Source organism: Elgaria multicarinata, chromosome 8 (genome assembly GCF_023053635.1).
Source record: "Elgaria multicarinata webbii isolate HBS135686 ecotype San Diego chromosome 8, rElgMul1.1.pri, whole genome shotgun sequence".
Taxonomy (NCBI): domain Eukaryota; kingdom Metazoa; phylum Chordata; class Lepidosauria; order Squamata; family Anguidae; genus Elgaria; species Elgaria multicarinata.
This window is the reverse complement of record NC_086178.1, coordinates 112,650,194-112,674,121: the sequence shown is the minus strand read 5'-3', so window position 1 is coordinate 112,674,121 and position 23,928 is coordinate 112,650,194. Positions and strand designations below refer to the sequence as shown.

Below are 23,928 nucleotides of genomic sequence, written 5' to 3'. Positions count from 1 at the left end.
ACTCAAGCTTTTGGGGAAATTTCCTCTTCTTCTTTTTATTGTCAACTGCCAGAAGGCTCGCCTGTTTGGATGCCCTCATCTTCATTAGTGTCAAAGACCAGCCTGAAGTAGGAGGCTGGTCTTGTATGCTCAGCATGGCCTGGGCAAGAAGCTGAGGGGATTTTCCTTCCCCTTGGGAAAGCAGTGAGATGACTGGAAGCTGTGACTGAGCCACAGATGTGTTTAGATTCTCAACTACCTTGAGAGCTTTACACCACAGAACTGCCTTTAATCTATCAGAGCAGTTTTGCCATATTGTTTAGAAAAAAACATCTCAGAGTACTGCAATCAGTCAAATTGATCAGGCGAAGCTCCCTTATGAGGCTGCCACAATGGTGGATGTAAGAGAACTGAGGGAATAGGTGGGACACTGCTATGGATGTGTGCACTGGATGGTGGGGGAGGGTTTCTGCAAAAAACGCCTCAGCTATAGAACTTTCCGGAATTATGGCTCCATGTATGTGTGATGCACAGAGACCCCAAGGAAGCAGCAGCAACTGGCCTTGCCTTTCTTGATGTGGAAAACTCTTTTAATGGTGTAGACTTGCTATGCCCTGATATTCAAAATATGACTAATGGAGGGAAATACCTGTACTTTGCACCTTCATCTTGGTCCATCTGGGTGCGGAGTTCATCAAACCATGAGAAGAACTACAGCAAGGAAGGGAAGATAACACATCATTTAATCATAACATATGAAAATAGGAGATATTATAGTTTAAATGCTTAAGCACAACTGTCTAGCAGAAAAGCCCAGCATCCTCCCTGACTGAACTGGTGGTGAAGGAACCCAGGACGGTGGTTCTGGGTGATTTCAACTTCCATGCTGAGGCCATCTCTGGAGTTCCAGTGACCTTAATCCATACCTATATGATGGCATTATTATTTATAGGCCCTGTGAAAGATGGACTTCACCATTGGTATGAATGATGGCTCTTGACTCTGCTGTGAAACATGCAAAAATGTATTTATTTATATTATTATGTAGTCTTCCTTCAGCCTAAGCTCTCTGAGAAACTGGCAGAATAAGATGAGATTTTATTTAAAGAACACAGCATTCTCTCTTAGCAGATAGTGCCCCCAGGTCAGATGTATTCCTTGGAGATGTGATCACAACCAGGACAGCAACCATGAAAGGCAGGATTTTGGGAGGTACAGACCTGATGGGCTCAAATGGTTCTTTTCAGTACAATTCATAAAGAACACAATAATAGCCCTGCTGGATCAGACCAAGGGTCCCTCTAGTCCAGCACTCTGTTCACACAGTGGCCAGCCAGCTTTCAACCAGGGCACCACAAGCAAGAGATGGTGCAACAGCTCCCTCCCACCCATTTTCACCTCTATCATGTCTCTTCTAAGTCTCAATTTTTCCAAGCTGAACAATCCCAGCTGTTGTAACCTTCCCTCATAGGGGAAAATGCTACATTCCCTTGATGTGTGATTGGCCTTCCAACAAACAGAAGGTTTTATACTTAGCACAACACCCTTTGTTGTGCTAAGCATAAAATATCTATTCAATAAATAAATGCTTTAAAAGTCTGAGCAATATTTGACCAAGTATTATTTTGTTTTAAAAAAAATTCAATGTAGTCGGCACTTGATGAGTGTGGGAGAACTACATGGCGGACGATATGCCACTTCCAAAGCTCTGCCGGCTCACTATGGCCAGGGTGGGGGTGGCTGTTTTTGTTTGTTTGTTTGTTTGTTTGTCAGGCAGCATTCCTTCCATTCCCACTCCCACTGAAACGAACAGGAAGTGAAATTCCTTACCATGCTCACCCTCAGCTAGCATATTTTCTGAACCCGATCTGGGGCCTGTCAGGGAGGAATAGAGCTTAGGATACAGCCCTGGCCCCCTAAATGCCCCAGTTGGGCATATTGGGAGCCTCTTATTTATTTATTTATTTATTTATTTATTTATTTATTACATTTCTATACCGCCCAATAGCCAAAGCTCTCTGGGAGGTTCACAAAAATTTAAACCATAATAAAACAACCAACAGTCTAAAAACAAGCAAATGCAAAATACAGCATAAAAAAGCACAACCAGGATAAAACCACACAGCAGAAATTGACATAAGATTAAAATACGGAATTAGAACAGTAGAATTAAGTTAAAATTAAGTGTTAAAATACCGAGAGAATAAAAAGGTCCTCAGATGGCAATGAAAGGAGTACAGTGTAGGCGCCAGGCGGACCTCTCTGGGGAGCCTCTTGATTGGTCGTGCTGCCCGACTGGTGGAACTCCTCTCTGCTGGCCAAGGGGCACTTTCACCCCATCCTAACCTTCTTCAGAAAGGGATTAGAACTGCTCTGCCCATGAACAGCTCATATTGTATCTTTTTGTATTGCCTCAAAATTAGAGGTTGGATTTTTCTTTTCTTTTCTTACCTGTTGTGCTGTTTCAATTCTTTTGTTTTCCATACCTAAAGTGGAAAACCCTTTCAAGAAGATGTTCTCCAGGGATTCTGGCACTGTGGCTGTCAATATTACAGTTGATGACGGCTGCCCAAGACTGCTTAAATCTTCAATGGGAAGCTTTTCAAAGAAATGAAATAAATAACTGAAGGACACACAGGAACCCAATCGTATCAAGCAAGAGATAAATATTGTACATCAAAACAACCCATTTATAATTCTTTATCAACAATGAGAATCATAGGCAGTTGAAAGTTCCTGTTTCAGAAATCTTCCTTTGTTTCTTGAGGCCATTATCTCAGATATATATCACAGTGAAGGGAAGTCCAGGCCAGAGAGTTCATGCTATCAGCTCCCGAAGGGACCTCCAATCAGTGTGAGCAGCCCCTCTCCCACCTTCCTGGGGGCTACTTAACATCTGTACCCTGAGGGAAGAGAAGTCTGGGCCAAGGATGTCATGCCATTAGCTCCCGAAGAGACCTTCAAATCAGCCTGTGAGAACAATATTCCGTAATTTTGGGTAACACTGATTTCTTTGTTTCACTATTTAAAGAATGTAAACTGCCTTGGGTAACTTGACAGAAAGTCAATATAGAAATGTATTAAAAAAACACAAATATGCATTTTAAGTATTAACTTGTGTGCAATCCATTAGTCAGTATTCTATTATAATGGGAAATATTTTATATTCCTATTTTGATTTAAAATATTACTTACAACATTCCATCTAACAATTTAATAGCTAGTATTTATGAAACGTCGCTATTTCAAATTTAAAAGGCCCTCCCTTTTTTAGGATCCTCAAAAAAATGTCTATTTTCATGATGTTTTCCAGTATGTATATTTACTTCATTAAGCAAAAAAAACCTACAGTTTACAAAACAACGTTAAGGCTATACAGTTTTCAACCAAGCACCAAAAATCAGGGAAATTGGGAGTTAAGGCTCACAAACCTTAACACCACATCCTCCCTAAGGAGGCAAAAAGTACAAGTGAAATTCTCACTCTCCTAAAGCTGATAAACCATGAAGACAGGATGGAGAATATGATATGCAGAGAGGTAACTGTGGGGTTGTGGAAAATTGATGACGAACAACTTAAGGCCATCTACTTTTCTTTTTTCGTTTAGAGCAGCCCTTCCCCAACCTGGTGCCCTCCAAAGGTGTTGGGACTACAACCCCATCATTGCAAGTCAGTATATCCCACAGTCAGGAATGCTGGGACTTGTAATGATATTTTTTTCAAAATTCAAGGGATGAACTTTGAAAGAAAGAGTGTGGATGGAAGCTTTAATTCTATGGGAGAGAAATGATGAAGAGAACAGATTAGCTTTCCCTTTGCTTTCAGCATTGCGGGGGGATCTTCCTTAACTACAACCAACATCAGGATGGTTTCTCTATGGGCAAACACTGTCCTATGTTTCCCTATGGGCAGGTATGATTTCCTTATGTGCAATTACTATCCTGTTGGATCCCCCAACCCTCAAAAGTAGTGTTTGGGGGACACAAGAGGCTGCAGTGGGAAGGGAGAGTTAGAAAACCTCTGACCTACACACATCACGTCACATCAAGCCCTTTGGATCTCTGCACAGCGTTGTACAGGGATAGCCAACGTCTCCATTCTTGAGGCTGTCTGATTCTGCAGTTGGCGATGCAGTTCCAAATATGTGTGTGTTTATACAGACTGCCGTCTTCACTGGTGGGTCAGGGTTTGTAGTAAAGTTATCACCATCTAGCAGTAAGACCTTCAGAGTTACATTGCACATGCACTTGGCCATAGCTAGAATATTATATACAACACAAGTTGATACACTGAACTGCTGAATACCTCATAGACCAGTGATTCCCAATTGGGGGTCCACAGACCTCAGGGGGTCCGTGGCACCATTCACATATTAGCTCTGCAAGATCTGCATTTTAATAAAAGAAAATATGCCATCTCCCATGCTCCTTTTGCTTCAACAGTGACGTCATGCGCAAAAATACCTGCGTGATTTAGCGAATAGCTTCAGAGATTACTTCCCTGCACCTAATCTTGAAAACTCATGGATAAGGAATCCTTTTGAATGTGGTGATGTACAACTAACAACTCTATCTGCAGAAGAGCAAGATGCACTTGTTGAAATGACTTGTGATGGTTCATTGAAATCATTTTTCAAAAAATATAGACTGGACCAATTCTGGGTGAAGGTTTTTCCTGACTATAAGAAGTTAGGTGAAAAAGCTTTGAAACACCTAGTTCCCTTTTGTTCCACATACCTTTGTGAACAAACATTTTCAACATTTTGTTATATGAAGAACAAGCATAGAAATCAGCTCGATGTTGATCCAGATTTGAGAATAAAAGTAGGAAATATTGAACCGGATGTGGAAGGGATTGTTCGGGACAAAAAGAGGCACGATTTCTCCCATCACATTTAGGTTTAGTAGCTGCTAGACAAATCATAATTTGTTCAATTGTAAACCAGACGTTAGTAAAATTAAATTCGTCTTCCCAGCCAAAGGAAGTGAGGCAGGTGGCTACTAGGAGGAGGGCTTTCTCCGCTGTGGCACCCCGGTTCTGGAATGAGCATCCCAGAGACGTCCGTCTGGCGCCTACACTGTACTCTTTTCGTCGCCAGCTGAAGACCTTTTTATTCTCTCAGTATTTTAACACTTAATTTTAACTTAAGTCTAAATTTTACTGTTCTAACTCTGTATTTTAATCTTATATCAATTTTGCTGCATGGTTTTATCTTGCTTGTGCTTTTTATACTGTATTTTATATTTGTGTTTTTAACCTGTTGGCTGTTTTATTATGGTTTTAATTTTTGTGAACCGCCCAGAGAGCTTTGGCTATTGGGCGGTATAAAAATGTAATAAAATAAATAAATATATTCCTAACTAAACCATTGCCATTTTTGCATGGTAATATCACAAATTTTAGGGTCTGTTTTTTAGTATACCTAAAATCCTTTGCTTATTAGGGGGCTACCCCTTATTTTCTCCAAAGAATTGTTTCGCACAGTACCATAGAGGTAACACATTTTTCAGAAATAGGGGGTCCATGGCTTGGCATTTGAAAAACAAGGGGTCCGCAGTACTTACCTAGTTGGGAACCACTGGTGTACAGAAAAAGTTCCTACAATTCCCCGCATTCCCCAGATGCTTGCAAACCCCACCAAGCCTCCATAGGCAACATGGGATGGGATGCATAGGGCTGCTTGGAGGAGGAGCAAATGGGAAACTTTCCTTCTTTAAGGGTGCCATTCTATGCATGATTAGACGGGGGGGGGGGGAAACGACATGCAGGGCTGGTGCCAGACTATTTTGCGCCCTAGGCAGGTGAGCTGCTTTCACCCCCCACCCCACCCCACCTGGGTGCGGGGCGCCATCTTGCCCGCCCAGACAAAGCGAAGCCAGGACACTGGGTGGGGTGGGCGGCTTCGGAACGGCGCACCCAGCCGGAAGCCACTCTGGGAGAGCAACTTCCGGGCGGCCATTCCGAAGCCGCCCGCCCGCGCACCCCCCCCCCCAAAGTTCTGGCTTCGCTTCAGCTGCAGGCCCACCCAGCCGAAGCGAAGCCAGGATGCTGGAGTGGGGGCGTGCGTGCGTGGCTTTGCTTTGGCTGGGTGGGCGCCCTGCTGAAGTGAAGCCAGGACACTGGAGCGGGCGGGTGGCTTTGGAACGGTGCGCCCGGAAGCCGCCCTCTCAGAACCGCTGTGGGAGAGCAGCTTCCGGTGCGGCTTCCGGCGCCCCCCTTATAGAGCCTGAGTGGCCTCTATGGTAGCACCGGCCCTGCCGACATGTCCTAGCATAACTGAGCCAGCTGGCTGGGGAGCACTGGGAGGCGTAGGACTTTTTCGGTCGAGACATGCATAGGATGGCACCCTTAGTGAACTTATCTTAAGATCCAAACCATTGCCTCTAGTGTACATGCATAGGATGGCACCCTTAGTAAACTTATCTTACGAACCAAACCATTGCCTGTAGTGTACATGCATGTACATGCATAGGATGGCACGCTTAGTGAACTTATCTTAAGATCCAAACCATTGCCTCTAATGCACATGCATGTACATGCATAGGATGGCACCCTTAGTAAACTTATCTTACGATCCAAACCATTGCCTCTAGTGTACATGCATGTACATGCATACACACGGTGGAGGCTGGTGGCTCTGATTTTGGTGGGGGTGAATACATTCTGAGTTTCAGCCAGAACCAGCCATACCTCTAAAGGAGCTGTCCAAGGTCCTGAACTCCAGCCCCCCATTAGGGCCAGCACCTTGAACAGCTCCTTTAGAGGTCTGGCTGGTTTCAATTGAACTCCAGAATGGATCCGCGGCCCCACCAAAATCAGAGCCACCAGCCTCCAATGTATGTACATGAACACTAGGGCTGTGCAACGCGCATAGCCAGCCATTTCATAAACTGCAGCTATCCAGGTATATATTTTGAATTGTGGATAACATAACATCTCTGCCTGCCTGAGGCTGCCTTCGCGGCTGGGCATCTCTCCACCCACCTCGGGTGGGGCCGGCAGGCCCGGCGACGCCTCGCGCACTTCGAGCACCGAGTCCCGCTGCCGCTCGCTGAGGGGCGCCGACGGCCACAGCAGCCGGTCCCACAGGCCCAGCCGGTCCCAGACCTCTCGGGCTTCGTTGGGCAAAGCCGCCATCCTTTTCCGACGGTTCCTGGCCAAGCGCCCCAAAGAGCGCGACGGAACCACGGAAGCGACCCGGAAGTGGGCAAGAAGCAGACTCGCGCAGGGCAATGACGTCACTTCTCGCCGGCGCGGGATGTAAACCGACAGACCCGTGAAAGTGGTAGAGTGAACCGCTGAATGGATTCCCGGGTTCAATATAACTTTTTCTCTCTCTCTCTCTCTCTCTCTCTCCACCGGAGCGGAAGTGAAAACTGTCTATAGAAATCAACGAAAAATGAAGGTTTTAAGGTCGCAGCAGCAGCAGGCGTCACCCCTCCCCCGTTTTTTTTAAATTGTTTTAATTTTTTTTATTTTTACTACAATAGTAATGATAAAGAACAAAGAAAAAAACCTACTTAATACAATAATCTAATAATAATAATAATAATAATAATAATAATAATAATAATAATAACCATAATAAAAATGATAATAATAAAAGGTGCAACCCACCCCCAGGGACCATTATTCTCCACTCCAAAATTGTAACACATCTTGTGACGGTTTACACCCTTTCCCTTTTCCTAATACAAATTTGACAAATGGTTTCCAAATCTCCTCAAAATCGTCCCGCTTTAATATTCCTTTCTTAACTTCCATACACCCCGTTAGCCTATCATTAGCCTCCCTCGGTAGACCCGAGCTTCTAGCCCAGGCCTTCAACGGTTCCGCTGATCAAAAGGGTTACGGTTAGGCTGCAACACTATAGCCTTTTGCCTGGGAATGACCTCCATTGGACTCAATGGGGCTTCCTTACTTCCGAGTAGAGATGGATAGGACAGTGCTGTAAAAAGTTGCCCCAAAACCATGTTCAAATACCCGTTCCGGGCAAAAACGCATATTGCGCAAAACGGGCCGTATTTTAGGACTAAATATTTTAGGACTAAAACCATACCAATATTATATCACTATTAACCCCAGAACTCCCAAAACGACGTCCGGAACAGAATGGGATGGCCGGAACGGCCACTAGGGAACGAGCGATATCAACCAAACTCACCAGTCATGCATAACTAAATGGCAGGGATGCAATAAGCCACAAAAGTTGCCCCGAAACCACGTTCAGATACCCGTTCCGGGCAAAAACGCATATTGCGCAAAACGGGCCGTAATGGCAGCTTCCCAATGAGGTAAGTGAACCAAACTCACCAGATGCACATGACAAGGTGGGATAAATATAGAAAGCTCCAAAAGTTGCCCCCAAACCATGTTCAGACACCCGTTCCAGGCAAAAACGCGTATTGCGTAAAACGGGCCGTAACAGCAGCTTCCCAACGAGGAAAGTAAACCAAACTCACCAGATGCACATAACTAGGTGAGACAAATATAGAAAGCTCCAAACGTTGCCCCGAAACCACGTTCAGATACCCATTCCGGGCAAAAACGCGTATTGTGCAAAATGGGCCGTAACGGCAGCTTCCCAATGAGGTAAGTGAACCAAACTCACCAGATGCACATGACAAGGTGGGGCAAATATAGAAAGCTCCAAAAGTTGCCCCCAAACCACGTTCAGATACCCGTTCCGGGCAAAAACGCATATTGCGCAAAACGGGCCGTAACGGCAGCTTCCCAATGAGATAAGTGAACCAAACTCACCAGATGCACATGACAAGGTGGGACAAATATAGAAAGCTCCAAAAGTTGCCCCAAAACCACGTTCAGATACCCGTTCCAGGCAAAAACGCGTATTGTGCAAAACGGGCCGTAACGGCAGCTTCCCAATGAGGTAAGTCAACCAAACTTTTTGTATGTCTCTTTGCACATGTGCTATGCAGTGGCTCACCTGTCCCTTTCCCAGCAGACATGGTGCCTGTACGGCAGTGGATTGCAAATGAACTTCTCAAGCACAAATCACTTCTTCCACGGCCAAGTTTAATGCAGAGACAGCAGCAGAGAATAAAGAAGCAAATAAATCAGAGAGAAATTAAGCAATTCAATAGTCCTGTTTCTAGAAAACCACCGAAAGGAACATTTTCTACAATCCAGTTCTTGTCTTCAGCAATACAACAGTATTACACTTCATCTTGGTCTTTGTGCTTAATGGGTGATCAGTGCAAGAAACCAAAGGAGGACACCATGGTTCTGTGCGAGGGAGCATGTCAGGACTGGCACCATCATTCTTGCCTTGAGATAAATCAAGCTTCTCGTGGTATATTCAAATGTCCAAAGTGTTGTGAGAAATGAATAATCTACACTGTAGGCAAAAAATTATGTTAACAGGTGCTATATGTTAGCATTTACATTTACACACACACACACACACACACACACAGAGAGAGAGAGAGAGAGAGAGAGAGAGAGAGAGAGAGAGAGAGAGTATATAGATATTATGTACATTGTTTTTGTTCTTACTGTTTGTGGTTATTTTTCTTGTATTCATGTTTTCATAAAGAATATGACTAAAGAAGCATATATGTTAATAAAGCTTCAGAACATCACAGCCAATGACAATGGGTTATACTGAATCAAACAAATGGTCAACCTAGCTCCCTCTTATTCACATGGGGCTAACCTATTCAAGACACCTAACATACAATTAAAAATTGTGTGATTGGCTTTTAAAAATAAATTCCATGTTTGGGGAGGGGAGGGGTACCTGTCAAGATTGTGGAATGTGGGCATTAACGCTTTGTCTCCTGGTGTGATAAGGGTGACCAGATGACCCGGAAAACCTGGGAGACCTCTGGAAAAACGGAGATCTCCAGGGCAACCGGGACTGGCACCCAATTTCTTGGGGGAAAGGGCTGAAGGGGAAGGCCTCCATCAGCCCTGGAAGGGGTTGGGGGCCGTGTTTTTGGACTTCCTGGAATGCAGCCTCCAGTACTCCCATGGCAATCCTCAAAAGACCTGGGCTTTTTTGACAGAACATTTATATCCCACCCGCCACCCAGAAACGCATGGTGAACTACAATGGCCTTTCCCAATTTTGTAATAACCCTGTGGAATAAGTTAGGTTGAAAGATGTGAATAGCCACAGGTCATTGTAAGCTTCATGATGGAATGAGACAGCCCAACCCCAACAATGCCATCATAGACTGATATTTTAAGCACACTACCAAACCACATGACAACTATGGGCTTCTGTAGGAAACCATCTTTGCAGAACTTCACTCTGGATTCTGAGAAAGTTTATTAAATGTTCCAGTTAGTACAATGAAAGTAGTTTATTTGATTGCATTCACACACATAGAAGTTGCCTTTCGAGGCAATTTCCCAACAATAGATAGTGCCTCATTTTCCTCACCCATAATTTTCTTTTCCAGCTAATTTTGGGAATATGAACTATGGCCCGGAATGGGTAACAGAACCTGACTTTCATGGAAATTTCAGAGGTTATTATATCTGTCCCATCTAGTAATGTGCTTCTGGTGAGTTTGGTTGACTTACCTCATTGGGAAGCTGCCGTTACAGCTCGTTTTGGGCAATACAGACTTTTGCCCGGAACGGGTATCTGAACGTGGTTTCGGGGCAACTTTTGGAGCTTTTCACATCTGTCCCACCTAGTAATGCGCATCTGGTGAGTTTGGTTGACTTACCTCATTGGAAAGCTGCCGTTATTTTGCCTGGAACGGGTATCCGAACGTGGTTTCGGGGCAAGTTTTGGAGCTTTCTATATTTGTCCCACCTAGTTATGTGCATCCGGTGAGTTTGGTTGACTTTCCTCATTGGGAAGCTGCCGTTACGGCCCGTTTTGCGCAATACGCGTTTTTGCCCGGAACGGGTATCTGAACGTGGTTTGGGGGCAACTTTTGGAGCTTTCTATATTTGCCCCACCTAGTAATGTGCTTCTGGTGAGTTTGGTTGACTTTCCTCATTGGGAAGCTGCCGTTACGGCCCATTTTGCACAATACGCGTTTTTGCCCGGAACGGGTATCTGAACGTGGTTTGGGGGCAACTTTTGGAGCTTTCTATATTTGTCCCACCTTGTCATGTGCATCTGGTGAGTTTGGTTCACTTACCTCATTGGGAAGCTGCCGTTACGGCCCGTTTTGCGCAATACGCGTTTTTGCCCGGAACGGGTATCTGAACGTGGTTTGGGGGCAACTTTTGGAGCTTTCTATATTTGCCCCACCTAGTAATGTGCTTCTGGTGAGTTTGGTTGACTTTCCTCATTGGGAAGCTGCCGTTACGGCCCATTTTGCACAATACGCGTTTTTGCCCGGAACGGGTATCTGAACGTGGTTTCGGGGCAACTTTTGGAGCTTTCTATATTTGCCCCACCTAGTAATGTGCTTCTGGTGAGTTTGGTTGACTATCCTCATTGGGAAGCTGCTGTTACGGCCCATTTTGCACAATACGCGTTTTTGCCCGGAACGGGTATCTGAACGTGGTTTTGGGGCAACTTTTGGAGCTTTCTATATTTGTCCCACCTTGTCATGTACATCTGGTGAGTTTGGTTCACTTACCTCATTGGGAAGCTGCCGTTACGGCCCGTTTTGCGCAATACGCGTTTTTGCCCGGAACGGGTATCTGAACGTGGTTTGGGGGCAACTTTTGGAGCTTTCTATATTTGCCCCACCTAGTTATGTGCATCTGGTGAGTTTGGTTGACTTTCCTCATTGGGAAGCTGCCGTTACGGCCCATTTTGCACAATACGCGTTTTTGCCCGGAACGGGTATCTGAACGTGGTTTCGGGGCAACTTTTGGAGGTTTCTATATTTGTCCCACCTTGTCATGTGCATCTGGTGAGTTTGGTTGACTTTCCTCATTGGGAAGCTGCTGTTACGGCCCATTTTGCACAATACGCGTTTTTGCCCGGAACGGGTATCTGAACGTGGTTTTGGGGCAACTTTTGGAGCTTTCTATATTTGTCCCACCTTGTCATGTACATCTGGTGAGTTTGGTTGACTTTCCTCATTGGGAAGCTGCTGTTATGGCCCGTTTTGCGCAATACACGTTTTTCCCCGGAACGGGTATATGAACGTGGTTTTGGGGCAACTTTTGGAGCTTTCTGTATTTGTCCCACCTAGTTATGTGCATCTGGTGAGTTTGGTTCACTTATCTCATTGGGAAGCTGCCGTTACGGCCGATTTTGCGCAATATGCGTTTTTGCCCGTAACGGGTATCTGAACATGGTTTCGGGGCAACTTTTGTGGCCTATTGCATCCCTGCCATTTAGTTATGCATGTCTGGTGAGTTTGGTTGATATCGCTCGTTCCCTAGTGGCCGTTCCGGCCATCCCGTTCTGTTCCGGACGTCGTTTTGGGAGTTCTGGGGTTAATAGTGATATAATATTGGTATGGTTTTAGTCCTAAAATATTGTTCTCAAGTGTTGCTAACACATGCCACTGTTTTTGGTATGGTTTTTTTAATATAATGGGGCTGTTCCGGCCTGTTCTGTTCCGTTCCGGCTTTTACACCGTCCCGTTACAAAGCGCTGACTGATGGATGCCAGATTCAAACCTAGGTGAAGAAGGTGGTGGTTTTTGCTCTGGATCAGAATTGATGGAAAGTGTGGATGACTAGAAGCTTACCTTGCAGAAGAAATGGGCCACTGCTGAAGTCTCCCTCTGGTTACAAATTTTGCATCAAATGTGCTTGAAATAGAATTAGTACAAAAATGGTGAAATTGTGCTTTGGAAAAGGGAAAGACAAGACCAGGCACGCAGGCAGAAAGACAACAGGTGAAAGCAGAAGAATGCAGATTAAAAGAAAGGGCCTTGGCAATAGCAGTTAGGGGCACAAGATGAGAGTTAAAATATCTTTAGTTCAAATACCAACTGAGACATAATCTAATGAGTCACTCAGCTGCTTCACTGTAATGTGCAGTTTGGTGATGACAATAGTGGCCTACAAAACAAGGTTGTGGTGAGGATTGTTCTGATAATGTACACAAAGCATTTGCATTACTTAGGAGAAGGGCCACATAAATGTTAGTGTTTATTGTTTCATTGTTGCTTGCTTTTCTGATGATTAAATGCCTAGATTATCCTGTATTGGTGTATGCCAGGTATCTATTCTGAGTGAGTTTTCTGCGGCTATGCATGGATCAGGAGTTACACCAATGTAAACAAGAGTAAAGTTTGGCCCTTAATTACCTTTCTCAAAGATTAAAAAAAAGAAGGTCTGTCGACTTGAAAACCGTTGATAAAAGCATAAAACAATTTGTGGAAAGAACATGGAGGTAATTTATTTCTTGATTACATTTTTATACCGCCCAATAGCCGAAGCTCCCTGGGCGGTTCACAAAAATTAAAACCATAATAAAACAACCAACAGGTTAAAAGCACAAATACAAAATAGAGTATAAAAAGCCCAACCAGGATAAAACCACGTAGCAAAATTGATATAAGATTAAAATACAGAGTTAGAACAGTAAAATTAATTAAGTTAAAATTAAATGTTAAAATACTGAGAGAATAAAAAGGTCTTCAGCTGGCGATGAAAGGAGGAGGAGGCGTTCCTTCAAATAACCTGGCCTCAAACTGTTTAGGTCTTCAAATGTGAATACCAACACTTTGAATTGGGCCCGGATCTGGACTGGCAGCCAATGAAGTTGTAAAAGGACTGGCGTAATGTGATCTGGCCAGCCTAGCAATGTTTCTAGGGGGGAAATGTTTGGCTTCAATGCACAAATTGTTTATGTACATTGCCCTGAAGTTTCTTCTTCGGTTGCAGGAGAAGGCTGATAATAAAAAAGTTGTAATAAAATTAAGGGAAAAACAACAACTCATCTCAAAATTCATCTTAAGGTTTGCACTGACAAACAGCAAGCCAACAAAATTACATAAAATCTTAACCTTAGTTATCAGTAGACATTGAACTTTCAGTGTGTAAGCTTCTGTAGACATGACAATTACACATTAATGATCACACAATTTAATGTGAGGGGGAAAGTAAGGGGTTCTTCAGACATTACCTCAGTGAAATGATGATGATGATGATGATGATGATGATGAAGAAGAATCTGAGTTCACAATTACACTAATTAGTTAGAGAGGAGTAACTTTGTTTTGCTGTTGATTATAATAACACAAGGCTATAAGGAAATACACAGGTCGCTGTTTGACTGTTGCAGGTAAATGCTATATTTACAAAATGTGAATGTAGTAATGTCACATTAGAGCTTTATTCTGCTGTCTAAGTTGGCGTGATTTGGAGACCTTCACAAATATTCCTGCTTAGGTAAAAACTCCAGACATCCCAGGTGCAAAAGTTTCAACAAAACTAGCAAAATCCTCCAACTGGGCTGTGGAAATTGACATTCTCAAGGTGCCAACTTGCCACTGAATTCAACCTAAGAGAAAAGGAGAAATTTGGAGGCACTGGAATAGATGCTTTCTGAGGAATGTGATAGAAGTGTTAGGAGTTTAGATCTGAGGAGTGAAATTTCTTAGATGGATTTCATTTGACACCTTAGTTATGAATATGTTCGAATAAGAAATGAAGATCATATCATGATTAGGCATAGATCATAGAATTAATTGGAGATTTATAAGGAGTTCAGATTACTAGGGTTGGGCAATAGGATTTAACAGGATTTTCTATTCTTGCATACATTATTGAAATAGTAAATTCATCAGAAAACCTGTTTCAGTCAAGCAATGGAATGGTATCATAGAAGTATCTTCGGAATAAGAATGAACCATATTTTCTGTCCAGCACTAGTTCATGTTCATGGTTGCATAAACTGAGCCTGATGGAAAACAAGATATTACATTAGTTGTCCATTATAGATTATGAATGAATGAGAAGGTCTAAGCGACAGATGAACTCTTAGCAGAACCATTTTAATGGATAATTAAAATGGTGCTGTTGATATGCACCTGATACAATTTGAGTAACTATAGAATCAAATAGGGCTGTGCACGGACCCCCCACTCCGCTCCGCTGCTGATCTGCAAATTGCGGATTCTGCCCGCTCCGCCTCGATCCGCCTAGGGTCCGCTCCGCTCTGCTGCAGAGCTTCGGCTCCAAATCGGAGCTCCGCAGCACTGTGGGGTGGCGCCAGGTAAGGCCCCCTTCTTCCTCCCCCTTACCTGTGTCTGTCCTGGCCCATTGCCAGCTTCACTAGAGCCCGCAGCTCAACCTGGAACTGTAGGCCCATCTTGCGGCCTACACTTCCAGGTTGAGCCGCGGGCTCTAGTGAAGCTGGTGATGGGCCACGACAGACGCAGGTAAGACCCCCCCCTCCCCCTTGCCCACTTACCTGGCTCTGCCGCTGTCGCCGCATGGGCGGCGGCAGCAGGGCAAGGTAAACTCCCCCTCCCTCCTCCCCCTTATCTGTATCTGTCCGCTGTCCCGCAGCTGCTTCAACTGAGCCCAAGGACTCAAACAGAAAGACCAGGCCGCACTTGGGTGGGAAGCCGGCTGTTGCGAGGGGGAGGAGCAGAATAGAGGCACCCCTCATGGCAAAATGTAGACCATGTGAGGTAGGGAGGGACTGTGCCTATAAAAGGCAGCCCACCCAAGGCATTGGCCTCTTTCATTTCATAAATGGAACTGCCCTTTCCTGACTTTTTTTCCCCTCCCCTGGCCCATACTGCCTCGGAACCTAGAGGTTCTATTACATCATCGTGGCTAGCAGGCTTGGATAGAATGGCCAGGTTTGCACATAAGGGAGGACTGAGGTGCAGGCCAAATAAGCCACAATGGCTTATTTCCTCTCCCTGTGTGTGTCGGTCTCATGGTGGGAGGATTAGCCTAATTACCCCTGGGCAGCGTGGCTCTGGCGTGGGCTGGTCCATGAAGTCACGAAGAGTCGGAAGCGACTGAACGAATAAACAACAAAAGCATGGCTTGTCATGTTGTGTGAACCTGATGGCTTGTTGCCATTGGTAACAAGCCACCCAAAACCCTACAGCAGGCCAAACACTCATTCTAAGCTTGGTCAGGGTGGGATGTGTGGAGGAGCAAGTACTGGACAAGAGGGAGAGAGAGGCCAGGGTAATATAGGGCAAATGTGGGCAAATGTACTCACATGCACATTGGCTTTGTTTCTGTTGTTTCAGATTTGAACTAAGACCTTAAGCCAAAAGCTCCATGGAAGAGATTGGATTAAAGTCTAGGAAACATTATTATTGCATTTGGACTTTCATATTATTGGGACCAATAAAGGAATTTTTTTGGGGGGGGGGGAAACCTGCAGATATCAAGTCAAGGATATTGTTTAATATTTATTTATTTTATTACATTTATATACCACCCCACAGCTGAAGCTCTCTGGGCAGTTCACAAAAGCTAAAAACAGTAAACATTATATATATATATATATATATATATATATATATATATATATATATATATACACACACACACACACACACACACACACACACACATACACACACACACACTTTAAAAACCATCAGAGATGTAACAACAACAGCATAAAAACAGCAGCATCCATTTAAAACAACAATTCTTGGGTCCATTAAAAAACAAACTTCGCGTTCAATGCCATTAAATGCCTGGGAGAAGAGGAAAGTCTTGACCTAGCGCCTGAAAGATATCAGGTCAAGGATTTATCTGAACAAAAATAATATTACACTAGCTGATTCTCTCCTTAAAGTAGACTAATATGTGAGCATTAATACACACAGCAAGTAAGATTGCACCTTTTATTGGATGTTTCTTCACTTAATACTGGAAGCACACTTTCAGGTTATGCTAAATGCTTCTTCAGATGTAGGTTATGAGTTTGAAACTAAACATCACACTTGGATAGTCAGGCTGATGGTTACTTAGTTGCAGAGCATTATGTGCCACTTAGTTGCAGAGCATTATGTGGCACAGGGATAACCTGGTGAGTTCAAATGTTATGCTTGAATATCATGGATGATGTCACAATCAGGATACACTTTAAGTTCTGGCAAAGTGTAAGACAGTTTACAGTCAGACTGAGTCTGAATGCAGTAAAAATGGGTCTTCGTAACAGGTATTGAAAAAGGTTTATTTTGGAGCTATATTAACTTTTACTTAGGGCTGGTTTGCAGATTGGATTTCCAATTCATAACCCACCAAAGCTAAGGGCAATTAATACACATTTTAAACACTTTTCCCATCAAAGAGCCAACCTTATATGAGAGTGGTTTTGTGAGATCCACAAAACCATATTGAAGATTTAAATATGGTTAAATATGCATTGTGATCTTGGAAAGCCAGACCCACAGGATAATATCATTTTCTGTTTTATATTATCATATAAGGAAGACTTTTCCGAGACTTCAGCTGAAATGGTTATGAAATTCACCTTTACAGCCATACTCCAAGCAATACAAGGGAAGTTACTTAGTCATGGTCTGCCTATAATTGTAGGTCTTCAAAACTACATCCATACCGTGACACTAATTTATTTTATCCTCACTGTGATCGTCATGGTGATAGTTTAATACTTCAATTCTTTGTATTGAAATGGAAGGGGTTCTCCTACTGGTTGTATAGGACCACGTATTTGACAGAGAAGAAGCCCATCAATGGAAGCTTCCTAAGGTTTTAGCTAACATTGCTGCCAAGGGGGTTCTGAGCATCTCTTGCTAATACAGAGACTTCACTCTGGGGCCTCATCTACACCAAGCAGGATATAGCACTATGAAATCAGTGTGAAAGTGGTATCTAAAAGGCAGGAGCCACACCAAGCAGGATATAGTGGTATGAAAGCAGTATAGGGTATGTATCAATGGGCCCCAACAGTTGTCAGTGCACTTCAATACCGCTATAAAGCAGTAGTGTGGCTCCTGCCTTTTAGATACCACTTTTCATAGTGGAATATCCTGCTTGGTGTAGACGAGGCCTGGATGATAAGGGAAGGCTGGAATAAAATATGGTGCAGCAATCAAGAGGGGTCTCCACTAGGGTTGTTGACAGCACCCAACTGGGTCCTGGAGGCTAATGGACCTCCCCCACGTCTGGCCTTACATTTGGTTCTGGAAATCCTTTGTGGAAGGGAGGGCCAACTGGTTAGCATCAATTTGGTGTTGGTGCTAAGTAGCAGCGTTCTGTCTTTCTTTGTTTGTTTCCACAAGCTGATATGAAATTTTGAAAGAAGTTCTTGATCTACTTTCATTGCACAAAAATGTCTTATAATATTTCTTTGGGTTACAGCAACTCTCATCACAACTCTGGCATTTTACACGTGTTTCATTTTGCAACACTTCTGCAGGTTTTTCTCTTCGTTAAGAAGGCTAATGAACTGGAGGAGTCCCCATGTGTATCCAAAGGATGATTTGGGTGTATCTGGTGAGGATCTAAGTCTTGTACTTCTGGTGTCTAAGGATTGGCTTAGGCAGAATTGGGGTTTCATACCTTTGAATTGCTATTCCATCAGTAGGAAGTCTCTTTGGGATAAGATTTGATACGCATCCAGTGCTTTATTAAACTAGAAATCATACCTTTTGACTATATTCCACATCATCTGAACACATCATTGCCCTGCACTGCTGTGGGTGGCTTCTGCAAACATTAAGGCAGGAGCCACACCAAGCAGGATATAGTGGTATGAAAGCAGTATAGGGTATGTGTCAATGGGCCCCAACAGTTGTCAGTGCACTTCAATACCGCTATAAAGCAGTATTGTGGCTCCTGCCTTTTAGATACCCTTCCAAAATTCAGCTACAAGTGCAGATTAGCCACTGAATTCTGCCTCTTGGAACAGAGGGAGTCTGTACATGCCAAGAGATACTGTTGTTGTAAGGGAGCCTTTGTGTTTCGTCAGGCTTTTTGAGGAAGAGAATCACTAAGCCCAGAGAGGACACAAATGGGCCCCACCTGTCCATTCATTCACCAATTTAGGATTGCCATGTTTCAGACTTTGCCTGAGATTGAATCCAGGGGCAGGGCTGTATCATTCTGATGGTGACAAAATTAAATTGCAGGGATAGTCCAACAAACTTGTCCATTTTATGGAATAGCTAGGCAAACTTTTGGGGTTTGAGTGCTGTACTGGCCCTTGATGAAATGTTCAAGGGCTGCACGAGTGAGCAGGGTTGATGGTGAGAATGGCAGTGGTGGGTGGGGTAAGACCTACAATTCCCATTCATTTCTCACACACTCATGAATTCTCTCCCTCTCTTACGCACACACACACGCACACACGCACACACACACACAAGATCACTGTTTCCCCACTGCTAATACAAAATTAAATTGAAGGGTGGCCCAGACTAGGAGTGGGCACTGCTGGAGCCCCAATGCCCCATCATCTGTCCAAAGATGACATGTATTGGTGCCAGGCCTGGCTGTGTCACTACATTCGGTATTAGCTGAGGCTTTGGAACAGACTTCAAGAGCAGCCTTCCATGAAAGGGGGATAGCAGCCATTAAGTTCTGAAGGTAGAAAACATGATAGTTATGGGTCACAGGCATCTTTTTAAGGTAGGAGAGATCTAAAAAAAGCAAGAACTTGTTACTTGTTACTCGTTACTTATCCTTCTAGAAAAGGAGGTAGAAGTGCACATACGAGACATGATAAGGACACGCTGTCCTGTTGAACAAGAAGTCCTTGAAGTGTTTTCTGTAACTGATCTGTTAGTGTCACTTGCTGTAGGTCTTTTGTTTTCTCTTTCTTCCTAGATGCACAGCTGTGCTTTACACACCTCCAGAATTTGGGGTCAAGTAACACCTACACCTTGGCCCATTCTAACCTCAGCCTATGGGCCATGAGGATCACTCAGCCTGTGGTGGTCTTAACGAGTGCTTGCAACTACCTGCAGCAGTTTTATGGGGTACAACTCTTCTTAATCTTTTTAATATGGTATTTCTACTTGCATACTGGGCAACACTTTGGCCATAGCTAGACCTAAGGTTTATCCCTGGATCGTCCAAGGGTCAAACCTGTTCATCTAGGTGACACACAGGGGATCCAGTGCTCAGGCAGGGGCGAACCCTGGATGATCCCAAGATAAACCTTAGGTCTAGCTGTGGCCTGAGTTTCTGAACAACTCCTTGCTTTTTGTAAACCTTGGATGAGTGTTCCTTTCACAGAAAAGTATTGGTTGATTCTTTGGCCTACAAAGAAAAGACAAATTACACGCTGGCAGAAGAGACTACCAGCCACATTGGCAGCACAATCCACTTGCTCTTTAGAAGCTTTGTTTTAAATTCATTTTTGTGACTTTACATTTGCATACAACCCATTTTTGGGATGATCCCCTTCAGTTCAAGGGGACATAGGCCTTAGCTAGACCTAAGGTTTATCCCAAGATTGTCCCAGGGTCATCTCTGTTCATGTAAATGACACACAGGGGATCCGGGGAGCAGGCAGAGACGATCCCAGGATAAATCTTAAGTCTAGCTAAGGCCATATTGAGCTATTATTTTATTTTAACACCCACTTCCATTGTTTTAAAAAACGTTTAAATGTCTTGTTTTTATTCTTAGGCTCTAATCCTAAACATGGCTACTGTGGGGTAAAATGCATTGATCGTGATGGGCTTACTTGGGCATGGGATTGCATGGTTAGACCTTTCTTATTGTGGGGTTTTTGTTTTTGTTTTTTAGCAAATAGAAATCTTGGATTTGGTGTTTCCCCCTCTTTCTCTCTTGGAGACACGGGGACACACACAAGCAAACTGAGAAATTATTTATTTCATTTGAATTCTTACTCATTTTTAATCCTATGCAGATCGCACCAGTACACCGGATGCGCATCAATGAACTTCTGCCATCTTTTATCAAGTCGGCCAGCAAAATAAGTGGCAATTTGGCCATGAACCTGCTCCATCTTGCCATGGAGGACATTGATAAGAAAACAGTGAGTATCGCAATGGCAAGGTTGGACATTTATATGTAGTCTGGCCTGTTTGGAGATTCTGTGAAAAACGCATGCCTCCTCATTCCAAAAATGCAGTCTCACCAGTCCAAATTGTTTGGAGGAACATGCATACGATTTGGTGAGCCATGCACTGAGAGAAACCAGGGTTCTGCTTCCACATGTTCATATGGCTATGGTGGCCCCTGGATGAATTTAAAGAACTTTGCAAGGAGGTTCGCACAGAGTCCATGTTAATATTGAGAGTTAATGTCACACTGCTTAATTTGTGACATTAACTAGCTGAGCCCCCACACCCATTAATTTGATGGGTGTGGGGGCTCAGCTACTCTGGTTCACTTGTCAATCTTCTTCATAATCCCAGATCTGTGTATAAGGTGTTGTGGGAGGGGGTCCTTGGCGGGAGATAAAAGCCATGCCAGTTACAGGCCAAAAAGCACTCTGCGCTTGCTTTCCCACCTCCTACCCCTTGTTTTCATAAGGCCCACTGATATTGGAATGCAGGTTCCCGGATTGAGCCCTGCTTTGATTTAAGCCCTATTCCAAACATTGCCACTTGATTAACCTGCTCTGAAACTCCTCCCCTTCTTCCTTAGATGAAGCCTATGCAACTTGTGACCCACTAAGCTTAATGTACCCCATTTGCCCTGTATAGTGGCCCATGATGAGCTTGAGAAATCTCCTGAACTTGCTGCCTGCCTAGGACTGCAAGCAGGGAGGCTGCCAAGGTCCTGATGCGGTACAATACATGGATGGTGGGGTTCCATTAGCTTGATAGATCCAAAGTTGTGAGGCCTGCCTTAGATGGTTCCCAAAAGGGTATGCCGATCTCTCTTTATGCTGTAGGATCTTCAGAATCTGTACAACGATGCAGCTGGAGCCATCGTCGAAGCTCTCTGGAGCTACATCCCAGCAGAAGTCCTCACCAAGCTGCTGGAGACTTTCCAGGGCCAGCTGTTATCAGATCGCAGCTCCTGGAAAGTGCTCAGGACACTTGCCTCCAAAGGTAGAAGAGGGTCTCCCACCATGTCACTTTGATGTTTGCAGGAGCACAGATTTCATATTACCATAACAGCAGCAGTGAATCTCTTCATATGTGTGCAGCTCACTGAGGCCTAGGCCTAATTTACCCCAAGCAGGATATTGCACTATGGAAGTGGTATGAAAGCGGTATATAAAAGGCAGGAGCCACACCAAACAGGATATAGCACTGTGAAAGCAGTATGTGGTTTGTGTCAATGGGCCCCAACAGTTGTCAGTGCAGTTCAATACCACTATAAAGCAGGAGTGTGGCTCCTGGCTTTTATATACCGTGTTTATTTATTTATTTATTACATTTTTATACCGCCCAATAGCCAAAGCTCTCTGGGCTGTTCACAAAAATTAAAACCATAATAAAACAACCAACAGGTTAAAAGCTCAAATACAAAATACAGTATAAAAAGCACAACCAGGATAAAAACCTCGCAGCAAAATTGATATAAAATTAAAATACAGAGTTAAAACAGTAAAATTTAAATTTAAGTTAAAATTAAGTGTTAAAATACTGAGAGAATAAAAAGGTCTTCAGCTGGCGACGAAAGGAGTACAGTGAAGGCGCCAGGCGGACCTCTCTGGGGAGCTCATTCCACAACTGGGGTGCCACAGCAGAGAAAGCCCTCCTCCTAGTAGCCACCTGCCTCACTTCCTTTGGCAGGGGCTCACGGACAAGGGCCCCTGTAGATGATCTTAAGGTCCGGGCTACATATGGGAGGAGGCGTTCCTTCAAATAACCTGCCCCCAAACCGTTTAGGGCTTTAAATGTCAATACCAGCACTTTGAATTGGGCCCGGACCTGGACTGGCAACCAATGAAGTTGTAAAAGGAATGGCATAATGTGATCTCGCCGGCCAGTCCCTGTTATTTATTTATTTATTTATTTATTACGTTTTTATACCGCCCAATAGCCAAAGCTCTCTGGGTGGTTCACAAAAATTAAAACCACAATAAAACAACCAACAGGTTAAAAGCACAATTACAAAATACAGTACAAAAAGCTACAGCTTAGCTATAGCTTCTGTTAGTAAACGGACTGCCCTGTTCTGTACCAGCTGAAGCTTCCGGACCGTTTTCAAAGGCAGCCCCACTTATAACACATTGCAGTAATCCAAACGAGAGGTTATCAGAGAATGGATAACTGTAGCTAGGCTATCTCTGTCTAGATAAGGGCGTAGTTGGTATATCAGCCTAAGCTGATAAAAGGTGCTCTTTGCCACTGAGTTCACCTGTGACAGTTCTGGATCCAAGAGCACCCCCAAACTACGGACCCGATCCTTTAGGGAGAGTGCAACCCCGTCCAGGACAGGGCAAACATCCCCTCGCTAATACCACTTTCATAGTGCAATATCCTGCTTGTTTTCTAACGTCTTAGCTATAGCTTCAGTGGACACAAACAAACCTTTCACAATGTTTTTATTTTTTAAAACACACACAATAAAACAACCCTTCTACCATAGGAATTATGGGAGGAAGAAAGGCTAGATGGGTTGGGAAGGAATATAGAATACAGAATATGTGGGCAAATAGGATGCGGTAAGCAATTATTACTATTAGTAGTAGTAGTAGTAGTATTTGCGTTTTTATACCGCCCAATAGCTGAAGCTCCCTGGGGGGTTCCCCAAAACTAAAAGAATTCAAAATATAAAACAAACAGTATAAAAACATGATATAAAATACACATTAAAACGGATTAAAACATACCATACATGATTAAAACATCTTTAAAACATCCTGAAAACATTCTAAAATTTCACTGAATAGGCCTGCCACAATAGATCAGTCTTTATTGCTTTTTTAAATTCTAAAAGACTGTCAAGTTGACGAATCTCCTCCGGCAGGCCATTCCACAGTCTGGGAGCAGCAGAAGAAAAGGTCCTCTGGGTAACAGTTGTTAATCTAGTTTTTGCTAGCTGAAGGGGATTCTTCCCAGAGGACCTGAGTGTGTGGGGTGGATTGAATGGGAGAAGGTGATCCCACAGGTAGTCTGGACCCAAACCATGTAGGGCTTTAAAGGGAATAACCAACACTTTGTACTTTGC

At 43.7% G+C, this 23,928-nt stretch overlaps 1 protein-coding gene across 1 annotated transcript in view; it reads right to left on the bottom strand.

The window, feature by feature from the left end:
* COG3 (component of oligomeric golgi complex 3) overlaps positions 1-7,116 on the bottom strand; it is a 68,476-nt gene extending 61,360 nt beyond the window's left edge. The window contains exons 1-3 of the mRNA XM_063133189.1: positions 6,964-7,116; positions 2,431-2,577; positions 629-690 (exon numbers count right to left, since the gene is read on the bottom strand). Of these exons, the coding sequence (XP_062989259.1) occupies positions 629-690; positions 2,431-2,577; positions 6,964-7,116 (362 nt within the window). The remainder of the gene's footprint in view (positions 1-628; positions 691-2,430; positions 2,578-6,963) is intronic.
* Between the last annotated feature and the right edge of the window lie 16,812 nt (positions 7,117-23,928).